At 32.6% G+C, this 26,492-nt stretch overlaps 2 protein-coding genes and 1 pseudogene across 2 annotated transcripts; 1 reads left to right on the top strand and 2 right to left on the bottom strand.

The window, feature by feature from the left end:
• Positions 1 to 4,341: 4,341 nt before the first annotated feature.
• LOC7453942 (squamosa promoter-binding-like protein 7) lies at positions 4,342 to 7,249 on the bottom strand. The gene is made up of 3 exons (XM_002302476.4): positions 6,302 to 7,249; positions 5,971 to 6,089; positions 4,342 to 5,033 (listed from the first exon to the last, which is right to left on the bottom strand). The coding sequence occupies exons 1-3, from the start codon at positions 6,940 to 6,942 to the stop codon at positions 4,597 to 4,599; spliced, it is 1,197 nt and encodes a 398-aa protein (XP_002302512.1). The 5' UTR covers positions 6,943 to 7,249; the 3' UTR covers positions 4,342 to 4,596.
• A 4,289-nt stretch (positions 7,250 to 11,538) lies between these two features.
• LOC112326447 (metalloendoproteinase 4-MMP-like) lies at positions 11,539 to 16,224 on the top strand (annotated as a pseudogene).
• An 8,040-nt stretch (positions 16,225 to 24,264) lies between these two features.
• On the bottom strand, positions 24,265 to 25,677 carry LOC7453943 (uncharacterized). The gene is made up of 2 exons (XM_002302477.4): positions 25,269 to 25,677; positions 24,265 to 24,828 (listed from the first exon to the last, which is right to left on the bottom strand). Exons 1-2 carry the CDS (start codon positions 25,364 to 25,366, stop codon positions 24,531 to 24,533), a joined length of 396 nt encoding a protein of 131 aa, XP_002302513.1. The 5' UTR covers positions 25,367 to 25,677; the 3' UTR covers positions 24,265 to 24,530.
• Positions 25,678 to 26,492: the final 815 nt, after the last annotated feature.

The following is a 26,492-nucleotide window of genomic DNA, read 5'->3' on the forward strand; positions in this document are numbered from 1 at the left end:
CATAGAAAAGAAGATCGGGTTCAGATTATATTTTTTCCAGTTAATTTGGTTATTTCAAGTGACTTTTGATTTCTTAAGGTTATTAGAATGTTTACAAAGGGTTTTATGGTGTTTTGAGGTGTTTTTGGGTAAAAAATGATTGGAAAGTGAAATATTTAGTAAAAAAAATCAGCTCCCCTTATTGTTCAGCCACTTCTTTTGTGATTGGATTCTAAGCAACAAATAGGTTCGGTTTTTTTGGTTATTTCTTTTTTATTTTTCTCGATTTAATCGGTTTTTTTCTCACCCCAACTTTATATATATATATATATCAAGCCTAGGCACTTTCAAGTTTTCTTTGAACATGCTTGCTTTCATTTTATTTTATTTTGTCATCTAAGTTTTTTTTTTTTTTTTCATTTTTTGCTAAAATTTTTTTATCTAACCTCCATCATATAGCACGTGAAGATTTCCCGTTTGGTACTAAAAGAGAAGACAAGAAACTTAAGAAGATTTGAAACGGAATCATTATCTCTTAGTGATTCTAACACACGTGGTTATTTTTAACCCGAAATACAATGTCTCAATTACGAGAAATTGTTTTGAAGCTTGATTTGGCCCAACATCATTGGCCCCCAAAAGACGTCATAAAACAAAAGGTGTAAAAAGCCTCTGTCAAATTAATTCCTAGCTAGCAATATGATGAGATCGAAGTATTTTTTGTATTCGGAGGAAGATTCAATGAACTTTAAACTTATATATATATATATATATATATATATATATATATATATATGCATGAATGAAAAAATAACCTGAAAAGAACTGATGGGATAGGCCTCCATTAATTAGATACTGGTAAGAAACTTCTGCATGAATTCATCTCCCACGTGATATTAGGTCCTTTTTAAATATTTATAGAGAAATTACAATATTTAACTATTATAATTAATTATATAAACAAGAATTCTAATTAACTGGACCAGACAGCTACTATTTAACAAAGATTCGTATAACAGGGGGTTAGGTCCTTGTTCCTTAACGCGGTTTGTTTGACCAATCAAGTATCAAGTTTGAAAAGGGAAGTACTTCACTGCAATTCAAACAGTTCTCCTCTTATGCTTTTTTTATTTTTTAAAAAATAAGGGGATAAAGTTCTTCAGTGCCGTTCGGTTGCCCAAATAGAATTTTACAAAATTTTAAGTTTTTTTTTAATATTTTTTATGTTTTTAAATCCTTTGAATATACTATTATTTAAAAAAATAGAATAAACAGTTCTTAAGTGTCCAGATCCAAGGCTTTTAATTATTATTTTTAAGAAGAGCGAGTGTGGATATTGCTACAGTTAATTTGCCTTCAGTGAGAAGTGATGGAAACAGATACCTTCGATTGGTCAATACAAATAAATAAAAATAAATAAATAAAAGATGTGCAACTGAGTCCACATTCTGCAATGGACAAAATAGCTAGCTAGTAGGTGAAATTAATTTAACAAGTCACGGATCCTCTCTCAACTATCAGTAGCTAGTAGTGATCGACAAGTTTCAGTCGAAGACGTGGCCACGATTTTGGTGCCTTTTTTTTACACGAAACCTCTTTGTCATACAGAGGCATGAAAGGCACATTTGCCTTGCCTTGCCTAACCTCTGGTGTGAAAGCTCCATTTGTCCTCTGCCTAACCTCTTTGTTTTACAGTGGTGTGAAAAGTACATTTGCTTGTCTTGCCCTGCCTCATGAAACGACTGCAGCATTTGCATTAGCTCCCTCATCCCCGACTTCCGACTTCTAATTTTTTTCTTTTATTTTTGGAATAGCATGAATGTTGGATTGTTTGTATATATTTTGATTAATTTTATAGTTTTTAAAGATAACGATCATATAAGATTTTAATGATTTTAAAGTTTGTAGGACTCGAACTGGTGATCTCTGGAGAGCAAACCCAGAGTCTGACCAGTTAAGCTACACCCTCAGAGTTTTCTGACTTCTAATGTTTGTCGATATAATAACGATTATTTTTTAAAATATTTTTTGTTTTATATTAAAATAATATTTTTTATTTTTAAAAAATTATTTTTGATATAATATATTAAAACAATATAAAAATACAAAAGAATTAATTTTAAAAAAAAATTCAAATTCTTTTAATAATATTTTTAAAAAGTACTCTTGATTTTATTTTTTTTCCTCTTTCACCGACGCGGCTGGGCCTTTACTCTGATCATCATAAACTTTGTGAGGAGAATGTGGAGCCCATTAATAAATGCGACTGCGACCTCCGTTGCCTCAGTCCATGGAGAAGGAGAATACTTTTCAAAGCCTTTGCACGTGGAGCCTTCTGCAGGGTTGCAACTGATTTCTTGGGTGATACGTGTTTGAAGGTTCACGTGTACCGCACGTGATCAAGAACTTAGTGATTGTCCTCTGCCTCCTTCGTGTTGGCGGGACTTGGTCCACAGCTGGAGAGAAATGTGGCAGTTTGTGAGAGGTCTCTGTACCTTAGTTATCTAGATACAACCTAGGAGGAGGAGATCAGGGTCTATTTCTATTTCTATTTCTATTTTAATTTTATTTGTTAGTGGCATCTTATCTGTGTTTTTTGTTTTTTTTATTTTTCCAAGTGTTAAGATATCTTCAAATTAGTTTTCAAGCATTAATACTGAATTCCTATGGGTGATGAAAAAGAAACGTTTCTTTTTAGATGTGAGATGATATCATGGAAAATAGATTTATTTATTATTCAAGGATAAAATATATTTAAATTGTAGATTTAGGGAAAGATCTTGTTTAGATCCTGAAGTTGTCTAGGATGAGGTTTTGTTCAAGTTATGGCAAGAGTTTCTTAACTTCTACAAAAATGGGTTTGATCTTCAGGCCTTAGCATGCTATCATCGGCAATTGAACTAACTTGGTTAGAATAGTAAGGTGAGACTTTCAAAGATGCAAATAATTAGAGACTGTTTGGCCTCTCTTTTTTTTTTAGTTTCCATTTTTTTTTTTAAGCAAAAAAAAGCCCAAGAGTTTTTGGTCAAGATTTTAAAAATTAGCTGCTTAATTTTTAAAAATGAAACGTGCTTTCTATATATATGTAAAAAAAAAAACAGCCTAAAGCTTCTATTTTGAAAAGTATGGGAAGTGAAGGTTTTTTAGAAGAAAAGTAGCTTACTTTATTTAAAAATATAAGGATAATTACCTTAAATACATTAAAATCTAAGAAATTATCCCATGAGTCATTAAATTTTATAAATTCAAGTTTCAGGTGGTAGGATTTAAGTAAGAGAATTAATTTCCCTAAATAAATTAGATATATTCAAGGAGATGAATCCTTAAAATCGTTTGTAAATAATACTAAATTAGACTCCATCAATACACAAAGTTGACAAAAAAAAACTATTCCCACCCATGAGAACGAACTCCTATTAGATTTCAGTGATGTAAGATTTCAGCAGAAATTGATTTGAAACAGTTGATCAGGCCCTGCAAATTCAACAATCTTTCTCATAGGTACATAATTGCTAGGTTGTCAGTAATCAAGTGCATTTTTGTTTTTATATTTTAAAAATATTTTAAAAAATATTAATTTTTTCTAGTATTTATATTTTTTCAATATCTTATTAAATAAAAAAATTTAAAAATAATCACTATCACATTTCAAATCAACCCGTAAAGCAATTATTGCTTTCAAAATTCATGTACAGGGATTCATTTTGTTGGCAGGTAGCATCTGTGCGCAATCTCTCTCTCTCTTGTACCGTAAAATGTAATACTGTGGTCCATATATACTCCACAATATTGATCAAATGAGTGCAGTATATACCATTAGCGACATGACAAAGATCAACAACGCATGGTGTGTGGCCACACTACAGTTGTTTTTTTGTAGACATGTGATGATAATTTCCAAGAACGAAGCGACTTGCAACCAGCCAACCACCTAGTCTTGTAACTGTCAACATACTACTTCTGGTTAGCGAGGACACTTACTCAACTTTGCAACTGTAGGCATGACTTTGAGAAAGAAACTTGGCTGCCTCTAATGAATTTTTGCTACGTAACGTTCCTATTTTTAATTTCTTAAATAACATCTGGTTACTGATTGAGAGTATTGATTGCTAATTTGATCTTACATGACCGAGGAAGGTAAGGAAAGAAAAGATGACGGTGATGCGAGAGAGAGCAGGGGAAGGATCTAATTTCTTAGATGGGCTTGACTCCGGGTCTAGGCCTAATTCTTTCTACCTTTCCAAGAAGAGACTTGCATGTAATTTCTTGGAGCCCCAGAGGCATGAAACCTAGCAATTGAGACTTGGACTCAACGAAACCTTGGAATTACTGACAGGATGTATGAACGATAAGAGATTATCCTTTATGAGGAAATTCGGAGCTCATTGGGCCTTTCATTAAAATAAAATAAAATTATAAAGGGAGAGTGCAAGACTTTATCTCAGGCTAGAAAGAAATACAGAGATTCAGCTGGCAATTTGTTCCAAATGCATTGATTATTACAATCACTCTGATATTTGAATTGAAGAATGAAACTTGCGGTACAAAGAATTATACAAGTAGATCAACTCAATGATCCACCCGCCTAAATGCAAGAGAATGGAAGTGTTGCAGATCTTAAACTGCATGGGCTCCTTCCAATGTACTCCATAACTGGGAACACTCTCCTCCCTCTTCTTTATTCTTCCCTCTTGCGGACAAGAAGCCGAATGCTGAGCTTGGAGCCTGCATGAGGTCCAAAGTCACATGCATGGTGGTGCCGTTGAACCGGCCCCAATTGTGCGGCTCGGACAACATTTGTTGCTGATGGGTTATGAAAAAATTGGAGCTCGGTTGGGACTCACCCATTGCATGGTTGTGCGAGTGTTTTTCAAGGATAAGCTGCCTAGCTGGGATGGCTGCGCGGTGTTCTGCGATCAATTCGCGTAGCGCAGCACTTGATCTTGAGGAGAGATCAGATGGAGAAACCCAAGAATCAGCCTTGGATGACAGAAGAGAGAGAGCACATCCTGTCGGTGACGCTATGTATGGAAATCTCCCAGCTATCAACTTGTCTGATGAGGAGGAAATTGGATATTCAGATAGTTTCATGTTCATAGATTTTCAACTGCATTATGTCCATATCAATGCAATTCCACTGATGATTAATGAAAGCAAATAAAGCATAAACATTATTAATACATTTAATCACCAAAATCACTTGTCAGCTCCCCCTCGGAGTACACTTCTACTTTAGCTGATTAATGTAACACATCTGGATAATAAGGTTTGCCAAGCAATCTCTGCAACTTGAGCCTTAAACTTAACCTAGTTTGCATCCTCACCTTCCCCGTTAGGTTAGGCGAAAGCCAGTAGTTCATAATTGGAGGTTGAAAATTTAAACCTCTGCTCTTCGAATGCTCAAGGGGAAAAGGTAAAATCTCTTCCCTCCCTAGTGTGCACTATGAACAGAGTTGAACCCAGGTCAATTGATATCATCCCAGTTCAAAACTAAGTAGTCATAATTGCACTGATACCATACAGGGAGGCTATCCAACCAGCCTAACCATAACTAAATGCGAGTATTCCATTGACAAATTTAATTATTAAACATAAAGTTTCCTACTTTAATGGCTCATCTTTTTGTGATAGGCATCCATACAAGCAGTCTCAAGTACACAAGCAACAAATGTCATGAACGAAAATACTGCATTATCAGTTATCATCTTTTTATTACAAGGAAACCCTCACAAAAGCAGTGCTGGAGACCTTTGATTCAAAATCTGATGCACCTAATGGATACTTCATTTTTATATTCTCTGCTTCATGTTTGGAATCATTTTCAAACTAATTAAATGTTGGACTTTAAAGCTAAAACATGATTTGAGAAATACAAGGGGAAAATGGGGCCTTTTTCATTTTCCTGATCAAACAACAAAAGGGTTTTTCTTCAAAGAGCTGTCAATAAAATTGCATAAAAACAAGTTAATTTAAAGGAGATCACATACGTACCATGAGAAGCATTCCTTGAAACAGAATCTAGAGAGCCCTTTCTTCTTCTTTCATTGTGCCCTGCCAATCTCCTCCTGCAACTCCTCTTTGCGTCATCAAATTCTGAAACTACATGAAACCTACAAAATAACCAGCCAAACCCACTTTAGTCTCATCACAAGCCCATCATGCAATTACCATTACAGGCTAAAATGTTGCTTTACATCAAATTTTGTGAAGATGAGAGAGCTGAAGAAAATCCCAAAAATCCAGGAACAGTTACTATAGGTTAAAACAAGACAGCTGACTGTAATTGAGAATCTGTGAGAAGCGCCAGTAGGCCCAGTACTACCTGCTACACTGCTGACAGAAACGCTGCTCCAAACCTAGAACAATTACTTTAGCAGCCTTTGAGTGCATTTCACATACTTTGTGCCTCCTGTGATAACCCTTAGCATTTACCAAAGCCACATGGCACCCCTCCACCTGACACCTCGGCACATTCACCGACGAGGAAGAGGAGGGTTCGTCGTTAGCACCACCACTGACGGTGTAGTAGGGTTTGCCTCTCTTGCCTACAGAGAACCCACCAACAACGTGTCGATCACTTATTGGGTTGATATTGTTATTACTAGTACTGTCTTCAAAGTAGTGTCGCTTCCCTAGCTTTAAGCACATTAGATGCGGGTCCGGGTGCAAGATGGACCCGTCTCCAGCATAGAGAGAGAGCTGCTGATAGCTGTTACTGTTGTTGTGGTGGTAAAGCCAACTGTTTCGGTTCGGAAACAAGAATCCATGTGCAGAATTGGCTTCTGGGTGGGTGGAGCTGCCGTTCTCCACCACACTAGCAGTGGTGGTGTTAGTAGTAATTCCAGCAGCAGCAGTAGTGTTATTACTGTCAACCAAGTCAAATCTGGAAGTATTAAGCTCCCATATGTCCCAAGCAAGATTTGCATGATCATTTTCTTGACCTTTGTTCCCGCCATTTTCCATTTTTCTTTCTATAACAAATTTTGTACTGCTGCTTGTTTCCAGTGTCCCTTCACTCTCTTTCCAGGACAGTACAGTTGTATGGGATTTTGCTGTTTTTGAGTATAGGAAAGATGTAAGGATTTAGGAAGGATGTAAATTGGTAGAGAATTGGTTGGGTTTATTAATGAAAGAAGAAAGCAGTGAGAGAGACAGAGCATTGAATGAATGAAAGAGTGTTGTCCTCAAACGAGTGATAAGAGAGCTCATCAGCTTCGAATTAAAAAGCTGTGATATCACAGAAGAAAGTAAAAGCTACAGAGGTGGCATGTGTGAGGGAGGAAGTGGTACACGTGGGAAGATTTAAGAGGGGACTACCCAAGTGCATTCAAGTGTCAAGTTAGGGAGAAAGAATCAGTTCTTGTTACGGTATATACTATATACAGCATGTTTTGTAATTGTGATATTGTTTTTTATTTATAAATATAATAAAATATTTTTTTATTTTATAAAATTTATTTTTATATCAGCCTATTAAATCATTTAAAAATTAAAAAAAAAATTGATATTATATCATGAACCATGTATCCGGATGCATTTAATAATTTTTAAAAAAAATTAATTATTAATTTTAACTTAATAAACAATTACGAGAATGTGATCGAATAATTTTTTTTCAAAAAAAGAACCCTATTTAGGGTTGCATAAAAAAATCATGTTATAATATTAAAAAAAATAATAACCTTATTTGAAAAAACAGGTAAAAACTAAATGATATTATAGGAGATATTGTTGACAATAATAAACGGGCTGTAGCACGGTGCTTTACTTTAAGATCCAGGTGATCTTTCATCGAGCCTTGTAAACTGGGGAAGATCAAGCAGCAGCAGCAGCAGCAGCATCATCATTTAATTATTTATTGTGTTGTATGCTAAATGTTATGTAAAGTTTGGCTTTTGGAATGGACCAAACAGATCAAACTGGTTCTGGCTCTCAACATAACATGATTAAATAGTTTCTATTTTTAAAAAATACCCGTATTGATGGACTCTTGTATGCTTTGCTAATAACTAGCACGATTTACATGTAAGAAAATTATAAAATAAACTAAAACTTATGGAAATTTCCCACAATAATTCACACAGCTGTTTTTATTTTATTTTTGTCATCAAATTTCTTTTCATCTTGATTGGGTCTTTTTATGGCCAAATTAAAGTATGATTACTTCTAATTTGTTGAACAAAAAAAAAATTAAAAAATATAAAACTAAATTAAAAAATATAGAGAAACTATTTTGCCATTTCAAAATTGACTTTTAAAGTTGACTTCGAATCTTTTACTTTTGAAACTTACTTATTTTTAGTTTTTTTAATTTTCAGAAATTCATTTTTCATCCCATCCTTTATTTTTCCTTAGAACCATAGAACCAAAGGTCTAGATACATAGAACCATAGTTTTTAAACCAGACCCGGTGGTCGACCCGATATAATAATCGGGTCACGGGTCAGATGGGTTGATCTGGGTGAACCCAGGTCAACCCAGGTCAACCCTATAAAACATTCCAATGCAACGCCTTACCAGCAGCTTCAAGCATTCATGGTCTTAGTGTTTAGTCATTTTACTCTTTCATCAATATGTACATGTTGAACAATAACAAATTATTAAACTACATCTTATATATTTTGCGCTTTTATTGTTGAAGACAGAAATAGAAATTATGATGAGTTCCTTGTAATAAAATGGTTTAGATCCCCTTGTTTCGTGTTTAGATTATTCCATTAAAGAGGACTTGCGTTTCTACTTTCGCACATTTGAGCAACACAAACAAAAACCAGCAATTAAAGTGAGCAATTTAATTGATGGCTTCTTGAAACAGGTATGGCGAATCAGAGACTAATTTGCCCAAAACCGGGGAGATGCAGGTAAAGAACTAATTCATGAAACATGAATTTCCCATGCAATTAAATAACAACAAATTAATTATCAAAAAAACCAGAAATCAAAAAAAGCCAAAAAGCCACAACAAAGATCCATTGGTGATTTAGTAACCGTGGAAGAATCAAGCAATGAAAAACAGAAAACTAAAGAGAAAACATGTAACAACAAATGGTTTTGTCATTTGTGTATTATCCATAACTTAGGATCTGTCGGCTCTGCACCTTTTAACTATGGCAGCATCTTGTTAGCATCTCTCTTCTCATTGCATGCTGAGAAGATTTTAAGATTTGAGGAGGAAACAAAGACAAATAGGCAGGCTTTGAAGACTAAAAGATTAGGTTTTCTGTGATTCTTTTTATGTTGCAAATGGTTTGATAAATCAATAGTTAAAAGCTAAAACGCTAACATTTTATTTCTATATATATAAAAAAATCATTCGGGTCTAGTCGGGGTTTACCCGGGTCAGCTGGGTTCCTGGTCGACCCTCCGTGTCGACCGGGTTTGGCTGGGCCAAATCCTTGGCTATTTTTCTTAAACCCGGCCCGGTTCCAGCTCCGGGTCGACCTGGTTCCAGGGCGACCCGCGGGGCCGGGTTTTAAAACCATGCATAGAACTAAGCTTACAAACTTGCATGTTTGGGCCTCTTTATATTAAGACCCAAACATTCTTTTAATTTTATTTTTTAATATTTAATTTATTTTTAATTGATCTTCATGATTTTTTTTATAGAGTTATAACAATCTCAAATAAACATCTTATTATTTTGTTAGTGCTTCATTTTACAAATTTTTTTTATGTTAATTTTTTTTTTGTTTTTTAAATTATTTTTAAACTCACAAAGTCGAATAAGTTAAATTGAATTAACTCTTATATAATTGTTTTTTTCTAGAAAACATTAGCAATTACTATCTATATTTTTTTATTTTTAAAAAAATAATCTAGGCTACCACATGAGCCAACAATTTAATTCTTCACTATAGAGAATGAAAAATTAATTAGTAAAACTTTGGAATTTGATGTTAAATTGTTCACACAATAATGAATTATCAAATTGTGAACCATTGTTTCGGAAATATTTGAAATTGTGGTACATTCTTTACCGTAAAAAGAAAAGGTAAACATTGTGAGTAACAAACCTTTTTTTATCGAATAGCACTGTGAGAGTATCAGTTTTGGTGCAATGTTGGATTGGAGGAGGCCATACACGTGTTGCTAAAGTGGGTTCCACCTATAGATCTAGACCGCAGAGATTGACCAGATAGGCTTGATGGTACTGACCACACTTTCTTGTTCATCTTGATCTCCAAAACGAATAAGATATTTTACGAAGCTAAAACGATAATTATTGGGATCTGTTACAAACTTTCAGTTTAATTTTAGATTAATTTTAGGGTTTATAGAATTAATTGTGTTATGCGTAAACTAAACTAAATATTTATATTAAACTATAAAAAAAAATCTGAAAAATCAACCATCATTTAGGTGGCACAGAGCTCACTAACATTAATGGCTACCGTAGACTTTTCTAGTTGGTAGTTTTAGAACAAATAAAAAGTAGTTGTACGAAGATAATAGGAGACCCTATCATTGGATGAAGCTTAAACGTTATCGAATGATTCTGCATGAAGTTTTCCTGTGAGAAGCATTGTGTTATTTATTGGCCTTTATATTTAAATTAGGTTCAGAAGTTATTATTTAGATTAATTTTGTTATTTTTCTTGATTTTTATTTTTATTTCAATTTTATATTAAATTTAATATTTATTAGGACAATCACAACATTTAAGAAAGTTATAATTATTTAAAAGTTGTTATAATTCAAAACCACGGTATCATGAGTTGTCGTGAACAACTTATAATACTGGGGTTTATAATGATATCTTGTATAAACAGTACAATTTTTTTTTTTTTAAGTTATACTAATTCATCAATATTTTTATTTTACTATTCCAATTTAAATTTTTAAAAATTATAGTTTCAACCATGTTTCTAAATATATTTTTTCACCATGACATTGATGATGGTAGATGGCTGTTTGCTGATGGTAGTAATTATTGATATTTTTTAAAATATTTTTTATTAAAAAATTAAAAGTGAAACCCAATAAAGCTGCGCGTTGCTGCTGTTTGGTTAAACATTTATTGTTTCTGGAAAATAAAGGACTTTGCAGCAGTTTTTCCTAGCAATGGGATAAAAAAAAGCAAACAGAGTAGCTGACATTGATGGACACTAGTCAATATCAGGCGCTTAACTCAAAGTAAATTCACTACTTTTCAGTGGGGTGAATAGTCGCTTTTATTTTAATAATTCACCAATTAACTATTTCGTGTTTATCAGTGATCTGAAAGAAACAATCAAAACATGTAGAAGATGGCGCGGAAAAAGATTTCTGGAAACGCACGCATCTAAATAATTTGGTCTTGATATGCTAAGAACTCGTGAAAAAAACTTGATTTCGATGTGCTAAATAAAGTCTAAAAACACCCGAACAGCGAAATTAAATAAACATATAAGCATAAGCTATGCATAACTGGATGCTTTGAATTTAAATTACAAGCACAACAAATTATTGGAGGATCTTCTGGCATTGGGTATTCGATCTTGTGGGATCCATCTGGTGGATCAGTGCTGTGCAAGAAAAAAAGAAGAAGAAAACGCTGGCAAGATCCCTTAAACAAGGGAGATGAATGTTGCTGTGTACGTGGTTAAACGGGGGTTTGACACATGTAACTCAGCAAACTTGATTCCCAGATTCTTGTATCTCTGTACGAACTAGAAGCTTAGTCTCTTCAGCTTTAATATTGCAACTGAGATATACCAACTACAAAAAAGATTGCAAGAGGAAGGAAAGGAGATAATAAGAGGGGACCAGCTTTAATCTCTCCAGCTTTCTTGTATGTTAGAGGGGACCATTTATAAGGAATAATCGTATTGTGAACTCAGAGCATTCACAAATACAGGTTCTGAGGAAGGTGAAAGAGGATATCTCATGGAAGGAATTTGTCGAGCACATAAATTCATTAGTAATCGTGACAGGATCAATATTCAATGGTTCTCTATCAAGAATCAGATTCTCAGCAATATTCAATTGGAATTCAAGGTGATGAAGCTGCAAAATCCAGAATGTCAGGGGAAGTTATTTTTCGCAATGTTTGGATGATAAATGATCATGTTTTCATGTTTATTTTCTATTTTTCATAATCAAGGATTTTTATAAGTTGGTGATGTAAGCTAGATTTCTTGCAAAATAATTATTTTTTGAGATTTTAGAGATCATCTGATAATTAAATCAGTGATTTTATTATAATACGTAGCAATAGATGAACATTAAATTTTAAAAATAATTTTTTTTCCAGTATTATAAGGGTTGGACCTGATATTTTACCAGATTTCCTTACTACGAGTCTTGATCTTTATTGAGCTTCTATAATGGATCTTCTTTCTCTTGATTGATGCATCAATGTAACTTAGAGCATGTTTGAAAATATGACATCGCAAATCATGTTTCTTTAAATTTTAAATTTTTTTTGTTAAAAATTATTTTTATATATATATTTTAAGATTATTTTGATACGTTGATATCAAAAATAATTTTTAAAAAATAAAAAAAATATTATTTTGATTTTTTAAGCAAAAATAACTTTGAACTGCAATCGCTATCACAATCCCAAAGACACTCTTAATCACTTTAATCACCAGACTCCGAAAAGACTTTCCTTTTCTGCAAGCTTAGGAATTGAAAACTCAGCTGGTCGATTTGTACAAAATAAGATTTCAACCATTTTTTATTCCAAAACTTCACACTCGATTTGTAATGTCAAAACATAATTTAAACAAAAAAAAACGAGTTCAATTTTTATTTTAATCAGAGGGATGTGGTGTAATTTGAGCTTACTAATTTTTTAATAAAAAAACACTGATATCATATTAAAATTCATAGTATAAAGTTGAATAACGAAAAAGAATTATGAAAGAAAAGGTAAAGAAGAGAGAATATGAGAGCATTCTTATCAGAAGTATTGCTTGCTGGAAAAGAAGAGAAGTGCCCAGGAAGTTCCATCAAAGCCGAGTCAAGATGGGGGGCCTGCCTCTTTTTATTGCATCGGTCAGTGAACTCATAAAAGAAAAAAAACTGGGCGTTGATTTATCTGTACAGATGGATCTGACGATCATAATGGGCCCATCTTCTTCTAGCACTATTATATGATCACCATGAAGGAAAATTGCCTCCATGATTTCTCTCCAGGCTGGTCCCTTACTAGTTCTTCCCCTGTATGGAGGCTAAGAGGAAAATCGTTGCCCAGACCACATGAATTCTGTTGATCAGATGCCAGAGTGTTTTTATTGAAGTCAACTAGTGAATTGTAAGGTCATGATTGATTAAAAGTAACAAGTATGGTCAGATCTTCAGCAAGAAACTACAGCACTGTGTGCGCTCTGTTTATGCATGCTGTTACTTGTGTATTTTCTTGCAGTGCACATCAATAGCCATCAACAAGATAAGATGTCATGGATATTTTATAGATAAATTTCTTTAAAATATGAAAAAGGTGGAAAATATAAAATCATTGATATTAAGATGTGGTTGTGGAATATGACTATTGTATCTATTTACAATATCAAATTATATCAAAATAATAAAATCAAGAGATGGGTTTGGTAGTTGAGAAAAAAATAAATATATTTTTTAAATCTCTTGATTTAATATATATATATATATTAGGAAAATTTATAACATTTAGGACAGTTTAGGTAGATCGAACATAAAATCATCATTAATAATGATAAAATCTTTTAGAGATTCACAAGCTTAATTATCATGGATGACAAGTGATTTTGTTTTCTAAATTATTATTTTAGATTTGAGTCGGAGAAATGACGTGAGAATTCTCATGGATAAATCAATCTAAATTGTTTGTAATCCAAGCTAGGTGAGATTTAGTCTCAGGTCATGAAAAATAAATTGGGTTCGTTAGAAATAATAAAAGGAGATTTGGGTTTTATCCGAAATTGTTATTTGGATTTTAGAAGCGGACCGTTTTGTATAGACAGTTGTCTACTTTGACCTAAAAGGATCTCACAATATCAAGAAGAAATTTTATTATTTGGATGTTGCTCGGTTTGAAAAAATAAAATTTTATTTTATTAATTTAAAAAGGTTGAAATTTATTGAAAATAAAAGAATTGGAAAACTAATAACTAAAATAGGATAAGTGGCAAAGTGGAAGGATCTTTTTTAAATAAATAAAACTCCCTTTTAATGATACCATGAGTTTTGAAAAAAAAAATCAAATGCACCAAAATGACATTGTTTTGGTGCATGACTAAAAAGAGCTCTGCTTCTTTCTTGGTCATTTGTGCATGCTTGTTTCGTTTTCATTTCCTTCATTGTTTTGAGACACATTTTGGCTTTTGTTTGTCTCACCCATGCCACCCACAAATGCTAAACAAGACAGCAATCTCCTCACATGCATGTCTAAATTTAATTTGAGAAGGTGAATGACATGTTGTTTGTTAGTTTACACCTATGTTATTTACAGTTTTGGTTGATTAAGATGGAAACTTTAAAGGTGTGAATGTGGAGATATATATTTTCAAATTGAGCAAGGCTAAATCCAAATGAAAAGTGTGCATCCACTCTACCAACTTCAAGTAGTCTCAGGAGATGATGACATTGAAAGTGCTTCGATGAGACCTCGAAAGTGGACAACTCAGTCAGACACGACAGTATAACTATCATGCAAAAAATGATTTGGTTTTCGTGTGTTCATATATAAAGGCTCCTCAATGAGTTCTTATTAAGGGTTCACAATAAGGATCTTTTTATTAAGAATAACTTTTCTTAACAGTTAGAAAACACAATTATTTCTTAGTTTATATCAGACAAATAAATACAATTTATCTCAGGTAAGGCGTATTAAATGCGCTAACACCTATTTTTTACACAATCAATTATCTTTTCCAGATTTTAAGATTAGTTTAGGTTTTTAATGATCAGAATATTAGATAACGACTTTCATTTTATTTTTTCTATGTATCAATAAAAATAAATATTCCTTTTGTTTTATACTCGCATTATTCCCGACTAACCTGATTCAAAAACATAATCGGTGCACCGCCGCACAAGTGAGAGCACAAAGTCCCCAACATCAACTGATTACCTTACCAAGCTTCTGTATTTTATTTTCTCCACCTTTCTTCCCCACTACTAGACACCATGCACGGCCGCCCGACCAACGTCTACATTCACCACCACGCCTGCAAAAGAAGCTGTAACTGTCAAAGATGTCAGCTATACGTGGCAAAACTTTGCGAGCTTCCTCGGTGCAAAACAAATACAGCCATGTCAATGGAATATCGGAGCTGAAAAGATACGTCCATCATTTTGGCTACCTCCCATCACAAGTTCTCGAACATAACAGATATATTCGATGCCCGGTTTGAAGCAGCGATTGTTCGATATCAAGCTAAACTAGGCCTTCAAATCACTGGTAAGCTTGATTTTGACACCCTAAATCAAATAATGGCACCAACGTGTGGCGTGCCTGATAATATAATGTTTCATAAATTTCACGCATCTAGACATTAGGTGTATTTTCCTGGAAAACCTCGGTGGACGCGTAGCATATATACCGATGGCTTTGACATACTCATTCTCTAAAGAGAATTTGATCAAGTCATTGCGTTTTCGGATGTCAAAGAAGTGTTTAAAAGTGCTTTTGCAAAATGGGGATCGGTAATACCAGTGAGTTTTGTGCAGACAGATGATTATGTTTTCGCTGATATTAAAACAGGGTTCTATAGTGAAGATCATGGTGACGGAGAACCATTTGATGGGGTTTCAGGAGTTTGGGCTCATTCATTTTCACCTGAAAGCGGGAAATTTCATCTTGATGTAGACGAAACATGGGCCTTTGATTTTGGTTAGGAGAAGTCAAAGGTAGCTGTTGATTTGGAATCAGTGGTTGTCCATGAAATTGGTCATTTGTTAGGATTGGGCCACGCTTCTGTTGAAGAGGCTGTCATGCACCCTAGTTTGAAACCTGGAAAAAAGAAGTTGGATTTGACTATTGATGATATACAAGGAGTGCAAGCTCTTTACGGATCAAACCCTAATTTCATACTTGGGTATTTATTAGAGTCTGATATTTCTACAAACCATGCTGTTGATTTAATTAGAATCAAATTATCTAAGTGGTGGGTCACAGTGATTATGGCATTGATGCTGAGTTTCGGCGATTTTTTTTTTCTTTGTAATGGTCAATATCATAGTGGCAGGAGCTTATAAATAGACCATTCACACTTAAATTAGCTTTCCACTATTCTTAGGGACCATAGACAGGGCCTTGATTACACCACAAAAATCTGATCCAATATCATGTCAGATGATGTCACATGATTTTATCTACTAAACTAACTTGCCACAGCGCCCCTCGTCTTCTTCTTCTTCTTCTTCTTCTATTTTTTTTTATTTTTAATTTGGTGTTAACCTTGTTGTACGAGGGACATATGCACATTCATGGATAATTGCAATTTGTAATTTTATCCGATGATCATATTAACAATATATATGGTGGATTTGTTTGAATTAATCCCATAAAAAATGCACTTCAACACCTAAAAAACCAACTTTAGGTCAATTTTCCTTTTTCAAATACAATCAATCTCATCACTTTTGGTTTATGAAGAAATAAAACATCTTATCTTGTAAGATTTCAGTTGGTTTATTCTTAACTAGATTAGACATCATATTTGTCTCTGGTCTTGGGATCCCCCAACAAAGTAGTTGTTTCTATCCCAAATGCTAGCTCCAATGTGACTAATTAACTAGGGTGATCGAATATAGATGTCATTTATGCATGCCTAGCCAATTTCTTAAACTACAAAAATTGGGTTGATCAAATGCAAAAGGGATGGATGCTAGCAAATTCACTTGGTTGATGAAGTTATTAAATCTACCCAAGTTGTTGGCTTTAAATTGAACACCATGATCTTGTCTACACAATATAATTAATGAATGATTTTTTTATTATTAACAAGAGTGTGCGGATCAGTTTACGCAAACTTGGACTAATCCTACAAATCCTGAAGTTAACAACTATGTAAATTTTCAGTGACCCTGAGATTTGTGAGACTCGAACTAGTGATTTCTAAAAAGTAAATTTAGAACCTCACCAGTTAAGTTACACTCCTTGAGATTATTTTCTAATGAATGGATATGAATCTCAACCACTTAACAAAAAATAAATAAATTCAATGGGTAAATTTATAGAACATGACTAGCTAGATCGTTCTTAAGAAAGAAAAAAAAAAAGAACATGAAATAAAATCCTCATTTTTCAGTTTTGAAATCCGACAATATTTTTTTCTTACCTTCTAATATATTAAAATAAGGAAAAGCAACATAACTATCAAATCTCAGCAACAGTTTCAAATTAGATTTTAAAATGCCTGTCTTCTATATTTTTAATCCCTCAAAATTTTAAATCAATGTTTTTTATTTTTTATTTTTTCACAACTTTTAAAAAGTATTTTTTATTTAAAATGAAAAAAATATTTTTCTAGAAATTAAATAAGGTTTTTTTAACTGTGAAATATTTTCTATTAACCAACTGTTTAAATGATAAATAAATAAATAAAAATTTAGAAAATAATATTGATGAAACAACTTTCTTGAAAACAAACCGACCTGGTGGGTTCAAACTTTCTGTTGTGGCAAACGGTCTCTATCTTACATAATGGGAAACACATGGATGAAGCTACTCATGATCAAAAACTCCTTGCGTAGAGGACTTGAACTCTTTATAATCTCCAATACCAGGTAAGACGGTGAAAATAAAGAAAATTTATTTTGTTTTACATGTTCATTCAATCTGGAAATTAAGAAAATTTCCATCCTCTCTACATGTTTTACATGTGTTTTTTCTTTTTCTCGTAGAAATCGTTTTCCAGAAAAAATCAAATTTAAAGATTTTTTTCCTAAAAAGGAAGTTCTTTTATATTTGAATATTACTCTAATTCATGTATTTACGAGGATTGGAGCTGTTAAATATATTTTTATAACTTTTTATGTATCCGAGTTTTTAGTATATACTTGAGAGTCATCTTATAAGTCATGGAACACGTATATGTACTATAAATATTGTAAATGAAATATTCTCATAATTAGAGTTTTAGTTACGAGTTTTGAAATAATGCTTACGATTTTTTAAGTACACTATATTTTCTTTATTGAATTTTGTCTAGTTATTTACATATTCCTAATCTAGTTTAACTCGTTACTATAAATATCATAAATATTTCACTTGTAATATAGTTTAACTCATCATTATATGTTTTATTCCTTACAATTTTAAAATTGATTGGTCTCCATTAAACACTTTGATACAATGTCCTTTTTCACAATGTTGTTATTTCATAACTACTATTTCCACTCCATGAATATATTCAATTTATGTTAATATTATTATTTCATAACTCATGGAATTTACTCCATAATTCATTTCCTCAACACACATATAAATCATATGATCTTTTCCTCTCTCAACTAGTTTTAATATATATCGTAACTCATTGCATAAGTATATCTAATATTTTACATAATTATTTAATTTACAACATATTTAATTTATATTGTCTTTTTACTTCCCCAACATTTATTTTATCTATAATACATTATACTTCAGTTCATGTAACATCTTTGTTATGTTGAGAAATTCTCTCAATTCATTATTTATTCCACTTATTTCATGTTCATTTATATTATTTATAATTTATCACATAACCTTCCATTACTTTTATACTTGTAAGACATGTTCAAATCATCTTTCTTTCACAAACTTTATCGGTATTGAATAGTCACTCATTAACATGTCAACACAATCAAACTCATATGCACCTTACTCCATTACATGTTATTGTTAATACCAAATACATGATCTATTACATGGCACGATACTGCGAGGTACCTGAAAATTTATTTAATATAGAATATAATCAGCTTTATACACAATAATTATTTGATATGATCTCTTCTATATATTTACCACATCAATTAACAAACAAATAATTTTTTATTTTACCCTTAACCTTACAAATCAATACAATTAGCACAATTTAAAGACTCGCCAATGCCCTCTCTAGCTCAAACTGGGCATTTGTTCCATTACTAAATTAATAGATTTCTCTCATTGTCCATTTACCAAAGCACTAGTTCCATTAACTAGGGTAACTAGTTTCTTCGATTATTCATTAACCAAGGCAGTAGTCTCATTAATCAGGGTAACTAATTTATATGATTACCCATTAACCAGAGCACTTGTTCATTAACTAAGGTAATTGATTTCTCCAATGACTCATTAACCAGGGCACTAGTTTCATTAATTATGGTAACTAATTTCACACATATTAATATGAAAATAAGAACATATCACATTTAACGTATTTTTTTCATTACTTGACATAATGAATTTGTTGAATAAGGTATCTAGGTGTCAAACACCTTTTCCATAACAATACATGCTTACGTGTCAGTTATCTCACACGTCAGTTATTTTAAAGTTTTTGTTGTATATTATTTTTTTCTAATATTAATTTTGTTGTAGTGGTCTAATATGAATTACACACGATTTCTATTGTTTCAATCGGTAATAGATCACACATCAGATCATGTTAATGCGGTCGATAATAACTCTTGCATAACAATTCTGTCATTGCAGTCAAAAGTAATACATACAAGATTTTTCCTCTGTTGAAATTTCCTACATAGTATTTCCCTTATCATCATCATCAAAGGGTTTACATGCCTCATTTCTCAACCAATAGTTATTTCTCGTTAGTGTGTCACTTACATTCACTAACCTCTCAATTAATAACAATGGAAAACACTACAATCGATGGTGGGTACTAACATTTCCACCAATCAATTGTAACACTACTCTTCACATTCAAGGTGAGATTTCTTAAACAAGGTTGATAAATATCTTGGGTCAATAGGTAAATAGAACAAGCTTCCTAAGCCACAAAACTCAATCTCTTTTTTCTTTAACATTACACTCACTCTCAATGTTCTTTTATATTACACTTACTCTAAATTTTTTATCAAGTTTTTCTTATATTATTTCTCTCAAATAATTATTGAATTAAGCATTAGAGAGTCCCTCGTTCCATAAGAGACTTATTTTTTTAGCAATACTTAAGCCCATACAGAAGCCTAAACATGAAGCTCAACTCATTTATCTTGTCCCAAATTCGTTAATCGTGGAAAGCTTAATTTTTATGTGAATTTTCCCCCTACTTCATCAATTGTAATATACAATTTCCCTTTTTAAGAATATTTCTTTGTGTTATGATTAAAAAGTGGCTTCTAAATTATGAATGGATTGTAAGCATATCAATTTTTTTTTTCAACAATTATATTATATACATTCTATAATCATAAAAAAAATATCAATTTGATATATGTTCAACTCAAACATATTTTTATAAAAAATAATATATGTACCATATTATTAAATTCACATAAGTATACTATTCTTCTTTAAATTTTAAAAACACTCATTCTTCTTATGAGAGAAAAAAAAAAGAGCAATAATCCTTTATAACCTTTACTAAAATTTTCACCTAAAAACAATCTAGACACCCAATTGAACCAGCATTCATATACAATCGCGGATAACCTCACCTCCCTTTCCTTTTAATCTCCTTTGTCAATTACAATCGAGCACAACCACCCCAAGCCTCGTCTCTGCCAGAAACTGAGTTGCCAGTATAAACTCGTTATCATTCTCCTATTTTTAATTGTGGTTTTTGACCGATTACCAGCTGTCGTAGGGGACATCTAGGCGAACTAAGGGAAAAAAATATAAAATAAAGAGATGCTACCTAGTTTTATGTTAACTATAATCCTAGATGGTCTTCAAAGTTCTAGGTAAAGAGCTAGTAATGTGATAAATAAAATAGTTATCACCCTATACATATATGTTTAAGATAAGCTGCATTGCGCTTATTTTTAATGATAAAAATTTCTATTGTGCTATTGTTTAAATTTTCCAAAAAAGAATTTATGATAAAAGACTAGCATTCTTAAGATAATAATTATAACTTGGCCCAGCGTCGTGGCCTAATCCTTACTTTTAGAATATAAATGTTGGACCCGAAAGAATATGAATGAAAAACTAGGCTTTTAGTTTATTTCTTGGGCTATATTTCCAAAGACCACTACTCGCACTCGATAGGCCTTGGCTGCTCACAACAATAAGCATATGGAAAAACCAATAACATTTACAAAATGGTATTTACATAATATATATATATATATATATATGGAAAAAATAACAAAATTTTCACTTCATTGTTTGTTAAGAAAATAAAGTTTCATACATAAAAAAGTAAGTGCGTAAAGTATTCTCATTTTGTTAAATCACATAATGTTTTTAGTTATTTGCTCATTTTTATTATGATTGAGTAAAAAGTGTTTGTATTTTAGCATCTTCATTATTATATTAAAACCATTTCCTCTGCGTGAGATCGATTTGTTAATTCCTGTCGTATCTTCCTCAAATTACGTTTGTGTTCTATTGGGTTTCCAAGCTCATTTTCGATATTAAAAACTCCCACAATATGTATATTACTATAACATACTACAAGTGAGACGTGTAGCTGAAAATAAGTCATGGCATTTGGCAACAAAGGAGATTCTCACTGTGTATATAAGAATAATTAAGAGACTACGAAATGTGATGCCTAAGATATTCAAATTTCCAAGAAAGGAATCATATTCCTTCATAAATAGCTTTTATGTGGTATTGGAGAACATTGGATTCTTGAAATTAAATTTGATAGTGTTTTTTTATTTTATCTTATTTTTACCATTTCTTGATTTGTGCATGTCGTCCCCGTGATAGTTCTGATTTTTTCGAATGTAGTGAAAGGAACAACCAAGTTTTATGGGGTTTTTTTTTTTTTTTTTGCAAACTAAACAATGGAATTTTAATATAATTAATTCTCTCAAAAAAGAAGAAAATAGCCAATTTAAAATTAAATTGATCCTAATTATACCAAACACCAGGAGTTTAAATTGGTGAATTTAACTCACTTTTTTCTTAGCCATGGGTACACGATTAATTATAGAATTCCATTACAAGAAAAGAATAGATGCAGTTAGCCAGTTCTTATCTGCTAGCTATATATTTAAAAACAAAAATTTCAATTTAAATCTGATATCTACCATATCATAATAAAAGTTTGGCTAAGTTTAGCACGCAATGCACAACTTCAATATTCTTCTACTTATAAAAGTTCTCTAGCTAGAGATGATTAAAAATTCTGAAAACGGGAATATATATAGGCGAAGGAGGACTAAAACAAAAAAAAAGAAGAAAACTTTAAGCTGGTTATTCAAAGATCAATAATTAAAGCATGAATAATGAAAACCACCTAGGCCTGAAATTATTGATCCTTCAATATTTTATATTTTGATTATACTTCCTAAGGCCACGCACTTACTTTATTGGGAGTTTGGAGGTATAGATAATGAAAGCAAGGTTTCAAGGAAAACGCAACCAACCTTGTCCTAGGAAAATGTATTAATCTTGCTTTGAGATATCCATTTTCCCATACCAAGATAGAACAAGGGTTATGCTTTATGTATATCTACTATAGATAAACATTTAGGACAGTGAGAATAGGAAATAAGCTAAGATATTAATTAGGATGCTTGAGGTAACAAAATAAACAAAACTACGTACGTGTTCCCATTGATAAGATCTGTGCTAGCTTGAGAACATGTATCTCATGTTCTTGTCTAAACAGTTGCTAGTTTTGTCAAAGCAAAAACGATGGAAGTCAAAACCAAGCAACCATGTGACGCTTGATGATATATGGTTTGGAGTCGAAGAAAAGTGTGGACAGCTACACTGGGTCATCATGAGTTATTTATAGCTAGTACTTTCCTTCAGCTTCAAACGAGGTCACATGAAGATCAGACAAGCCATGAGGAATAGAAAGAAGAGGAGGTCATGAAAGAAGAAGGAATTGGGGGAAGGAGGGCTGAGAGGTGAGTGTAGCTGACGCAGATAACAGTCTGCATGAATTTCCTTGCACAATCAGCCTATAAGGGATCAGGTCTAACAAAAAGAAAATAATAGAAAGAGGGGGAGAAAGGGAAAGGGAAAGAGATTTGGTAGATAAAGGTCATCGATTCATTGTCAATTCAGGATCCCCAGTTAGAAGGGGGCTTTTTTGGTTTGTCATAAATAGCCAAAACAGATACTGTAGAGAAAACCTATCAGTTTGTGTACTTTTTGGAGATATCACACAACAACGGGTCAACACAGTACAGTCTTGCAAAGAAATATCTACAGCTTAATTAGGACTTGAATGAATGAAAGGCCTAGAACCTGGCCACAACTAGGAGCTAGCTACTTGAGCTCTTCTTTCCCTTTCTCCTGTGCTCAGGCATCGGAGAGCCAAAAAAAAAAAGGTCATTTAGCTTTTTATTTATTTATTTTGCAGCGTCAATAGTATAGCTATATGAAAAGTTAAATTGTTTTTTTCTAAAATCATTCCTCCTTGTGTAACAAAATATTAATACAAATTATTTGAGTCATTCTTATATGTTTATTATTAAAATCTAAAAATATTAAAATAAATTATTTAAAGATTTCTTGTTTCATCTCAACAACTTTTTTTAATGGTTTTTCTTTAAAACGCTAAATATATTAAAATACAAATAGATACGTTAAAATGATTTTTTTCAATTAGAGTGTGCCATGAACTATTCAAAAAACTATACCAACAATTTGACTCATCTGAATGAGTTTTGTTATTAGAGATGCTCTAATTATAAATCATTTTTTCCTTAGAAAGCATTAAACATTCATTTATTTCTAAAACCATACACTGCAATTTTTTTTCCACTCAGAGAGTTATGTTTCTTTTTCGGCTTAAAGTTTATTTCGGCCAACAATAATAGAGGGCCTAGCTATTAAAGGCCTTCAATGAATCTGTAAAAGCTTGCAGGGTTTAGGTACTATGAATTCTTTGGCCTCAAGGAATACATCCAAGTGCATTCAATACCTGCTTAAGAGACTCGACAAAGCAAATGAGGAGGTGCAACACCTCCCAAGAACACTGCAGCTACTATAACAGAGACAAACTCCACACGAAAAGGCTCTCAATATCGCCAAAACCCTTCCAACTAGCCAGCTAGGTCACTTATAGAACACACCCATGTGTAAAAAAATATATATATATATATTCACTCGACAGTCACACACAACTGATGTATTGTACCTTCATACTTATCCAACAGTTTTTCTTACTTATTTAATTATGTGTTTAATATATATATATATATTAAGAAACCTAGTTGATTACATGGAGCAATTTCTTTCTAGGCAAGGATCCGTGTCGCAAATTAAACAAATACAGATCACGAGCACCAAAGGAATTGTACAGATTAAAGAAGAAGAAGAAGAAGAAGAAGAAGAGCTTAAGAATTTGTGCCACCGATCATTCCAGAAAGTTTTACATTATTTTATTAACAACTTACTGAAAACATGGCACAAATTTAAAAAGAACACTTAAAAGATAACCAACTTACAATTGATTAGCTTTCTTCCAATCTATCAACACAAAACTAAAGTGGAACTGTACTTTCGACACTCTTTTCTTCTAACACATGACATCCTTGAGAAGCTTATACCTGCGTGTAGAAGGCCTTGGAGAAGGAATCCCACTTGGGTTCTTTCCCTTTTGATCACTACTGGTTGTGCTATTCTCTTCACGATCATGTTGTTTGATTTTGTGATCACCTGTATACTCTGATCGTTTTGTGACTACTATTCCACCATCATGTCCAGCTCCTGATTTCTTCGAAGAGTTTCCATGTCTTGCATTTCTCTCTTCACTTTGACACCAATCACACAGTTCAATTGGCTCCGAAAATTCGCTGTAGTAGTTGCTACAATACCTATATTTAAAGCAACAAAAAAAACTCAAAATCAAGATTTTAGCGTATGATAACATGACGGGATGGTATATACATGATTATAATGATGAGGTGGCATTGGTGGTTGGTGGGTATGGCCATGGCATGGAAATCCATTTTTCCTTTCCGGCCCAATACACAAGAAGACTGTAAACCCAAATCGAATATATAGGATTGAGAGGGTGAACTTAATCTCAGTATACAGATAAGGAATACCACCCCAGTCATAAAACTACAACTTGCCTGAGAAAATCAATCCTTGGATGAGAAAGAGATGGATTGATCAGTTATGGGAACCTATGCAAGTCGATGATGCAAGGAATGTGATATGTTTGGACATGTATGATCGTGTGTGTGATGCCATGATGGTGATGAATTAGGAGGCGTAGCTAAAAAAGGCAAGAAAAGAAAGAAAGCATTACGAGTGTTGAAAGCGGTTGCGGCATTTGTTGCAACGGAAGAGTTTGTCAGGAAAACCAACATCGCCGCACATGCAACATACAGTTTGAAGATCCACCATTTGATCAAGCTTTGATAAGACTGGAAATATAAAAGAGAACCCAAGAAAGGAAAACAAAGAGAGAGACAACTACAATAAACAAAAGAGAGGCAAGAGCTGTGGTTTTTGAGTCGGTGTGTGAATCCCACAGAAAGAAACTAAATGATAAATTACAGAAGAAGAGGGCGAGAAAGGAAATATCTATACAGGTAGACCACAGGTTGCTTGCAGTCGTTTTCAGTTAGGAGTGAGAGGGAGAGAGGGGAGAGAGAGAGAGTTGTGAACCTTAAAATTTAAGATGGGAAAATGACAATTGTGTCCCGTTCTGAGTTTGCCAGCTTTTAATTTCACCCATTCTTTTTTTCTTTCCCTTTCTTTTGTCTTCTTCTGTTTATGCTTCACCTTTTAATAATTGCCGGTTATAATTTCTACCACGCGCTTTCTCGCGTGGTGTTCATTAACCAACAAACCAGTGTAGAATCTTTTCTAGTCCTGGTTTTAGCTAACAAACACCATAAATTAGGCTAGTAATTATGGATTTGCTCTGGTGTAAAATCTTTTCCGGCTCTACATTATAATGAGTCCTTCCTAGGTACGCTGCGGGCCAAGAAAAAAAAAATGACGTAAAAAAACGATGAGTTAGCTGCTGCTGCTAATGTATTTTAGAGAAGGAAATAAAAAATGCATGATTTTAGTTATAAATCCGACTAACTTTAATAAAATAATTTTATTTAATTATATAATGCAACCAAAAAATTAAAAAAATAATCAGTGACCTGCATAAAAAAATTATATATAAAAAAACAATCACCGAACTTAATTTAACCATCATTCTTTTGATTTCTTTTTTCTTTTGTTAAAGTTTTTTTCTTTTCAATTTAACTCTCCAATTAATTTTTTTATGCCTTCTAATTTATTTTTTATTTCGATTTTTACTCTCATTCTTTTAATTATAATTTTTTGTTTGATTGATTTTATTTTCGATTTCATCATTCAATATTTGATTTGTTGAAAATTGGACTTCGTAATTTTTATAGTGCTTCCAATCTAATGACATGAATAACGAGTTTGGAAAGTTAATGCCCCTCAGCATCCTTTTGTCTTAATTTGTTTTATAATTTTATCATTTTATATTATTATTTTTAAA

This window comes from Populus trichocarpa, chromosome 2, assembly GCF_000002775.5.
Source record: "Populus trichocarpa isolate Nisqually-1 chromosome 2, P.trichocarpa_v4.1, whole genome shotgun sequence".
Taxonomy (NCBI): Eukaryota; Viridiplantae; Streptophyta; class Magnoliopsida; order Malpighiales; family Salicaceae; genus Populus; species Populus trichocarpa.

Bases quoted from the DNA above. Each gene is read 5' to 3' on its own strand.
- LOC7453943 (XM_002302477.4), bottom strand. From the start codon at position 25,366: ATGGTGGATCTTCAAACTGTATGTTGCATGTGCGGCGATGTTGGTTTT. The intron at 24,829-25,268 runs GTAATGCTTTCT...CTTTAAATATAG, and splicing joins CGCAACCGCTTTCAACACTC to GTATTGTAGCAACTACTACA.
- LOC7453942 (XM_002302476.4), bottom strand. From the start codon at position 6,942: ATGGAAAATGGCGGGAACAAAGGTCAAGAAAATGATCATGCAAATCTT. The intron at 6,090-6,301 runs GTAGTACTGGGC...GTTATTTTGTAG, and splicing joins TTCTGTCAGCAGTGTAGCAG to GTTTCATGTAGTTTCAGAAT. The intron at 5,034-5,970 runs GTACGTATGTGA...CCTCCTCATCAG, and splicing joins TTCAAGGAATGCTTCTCATG to ACAAGTTGATAGCTGGGAGA.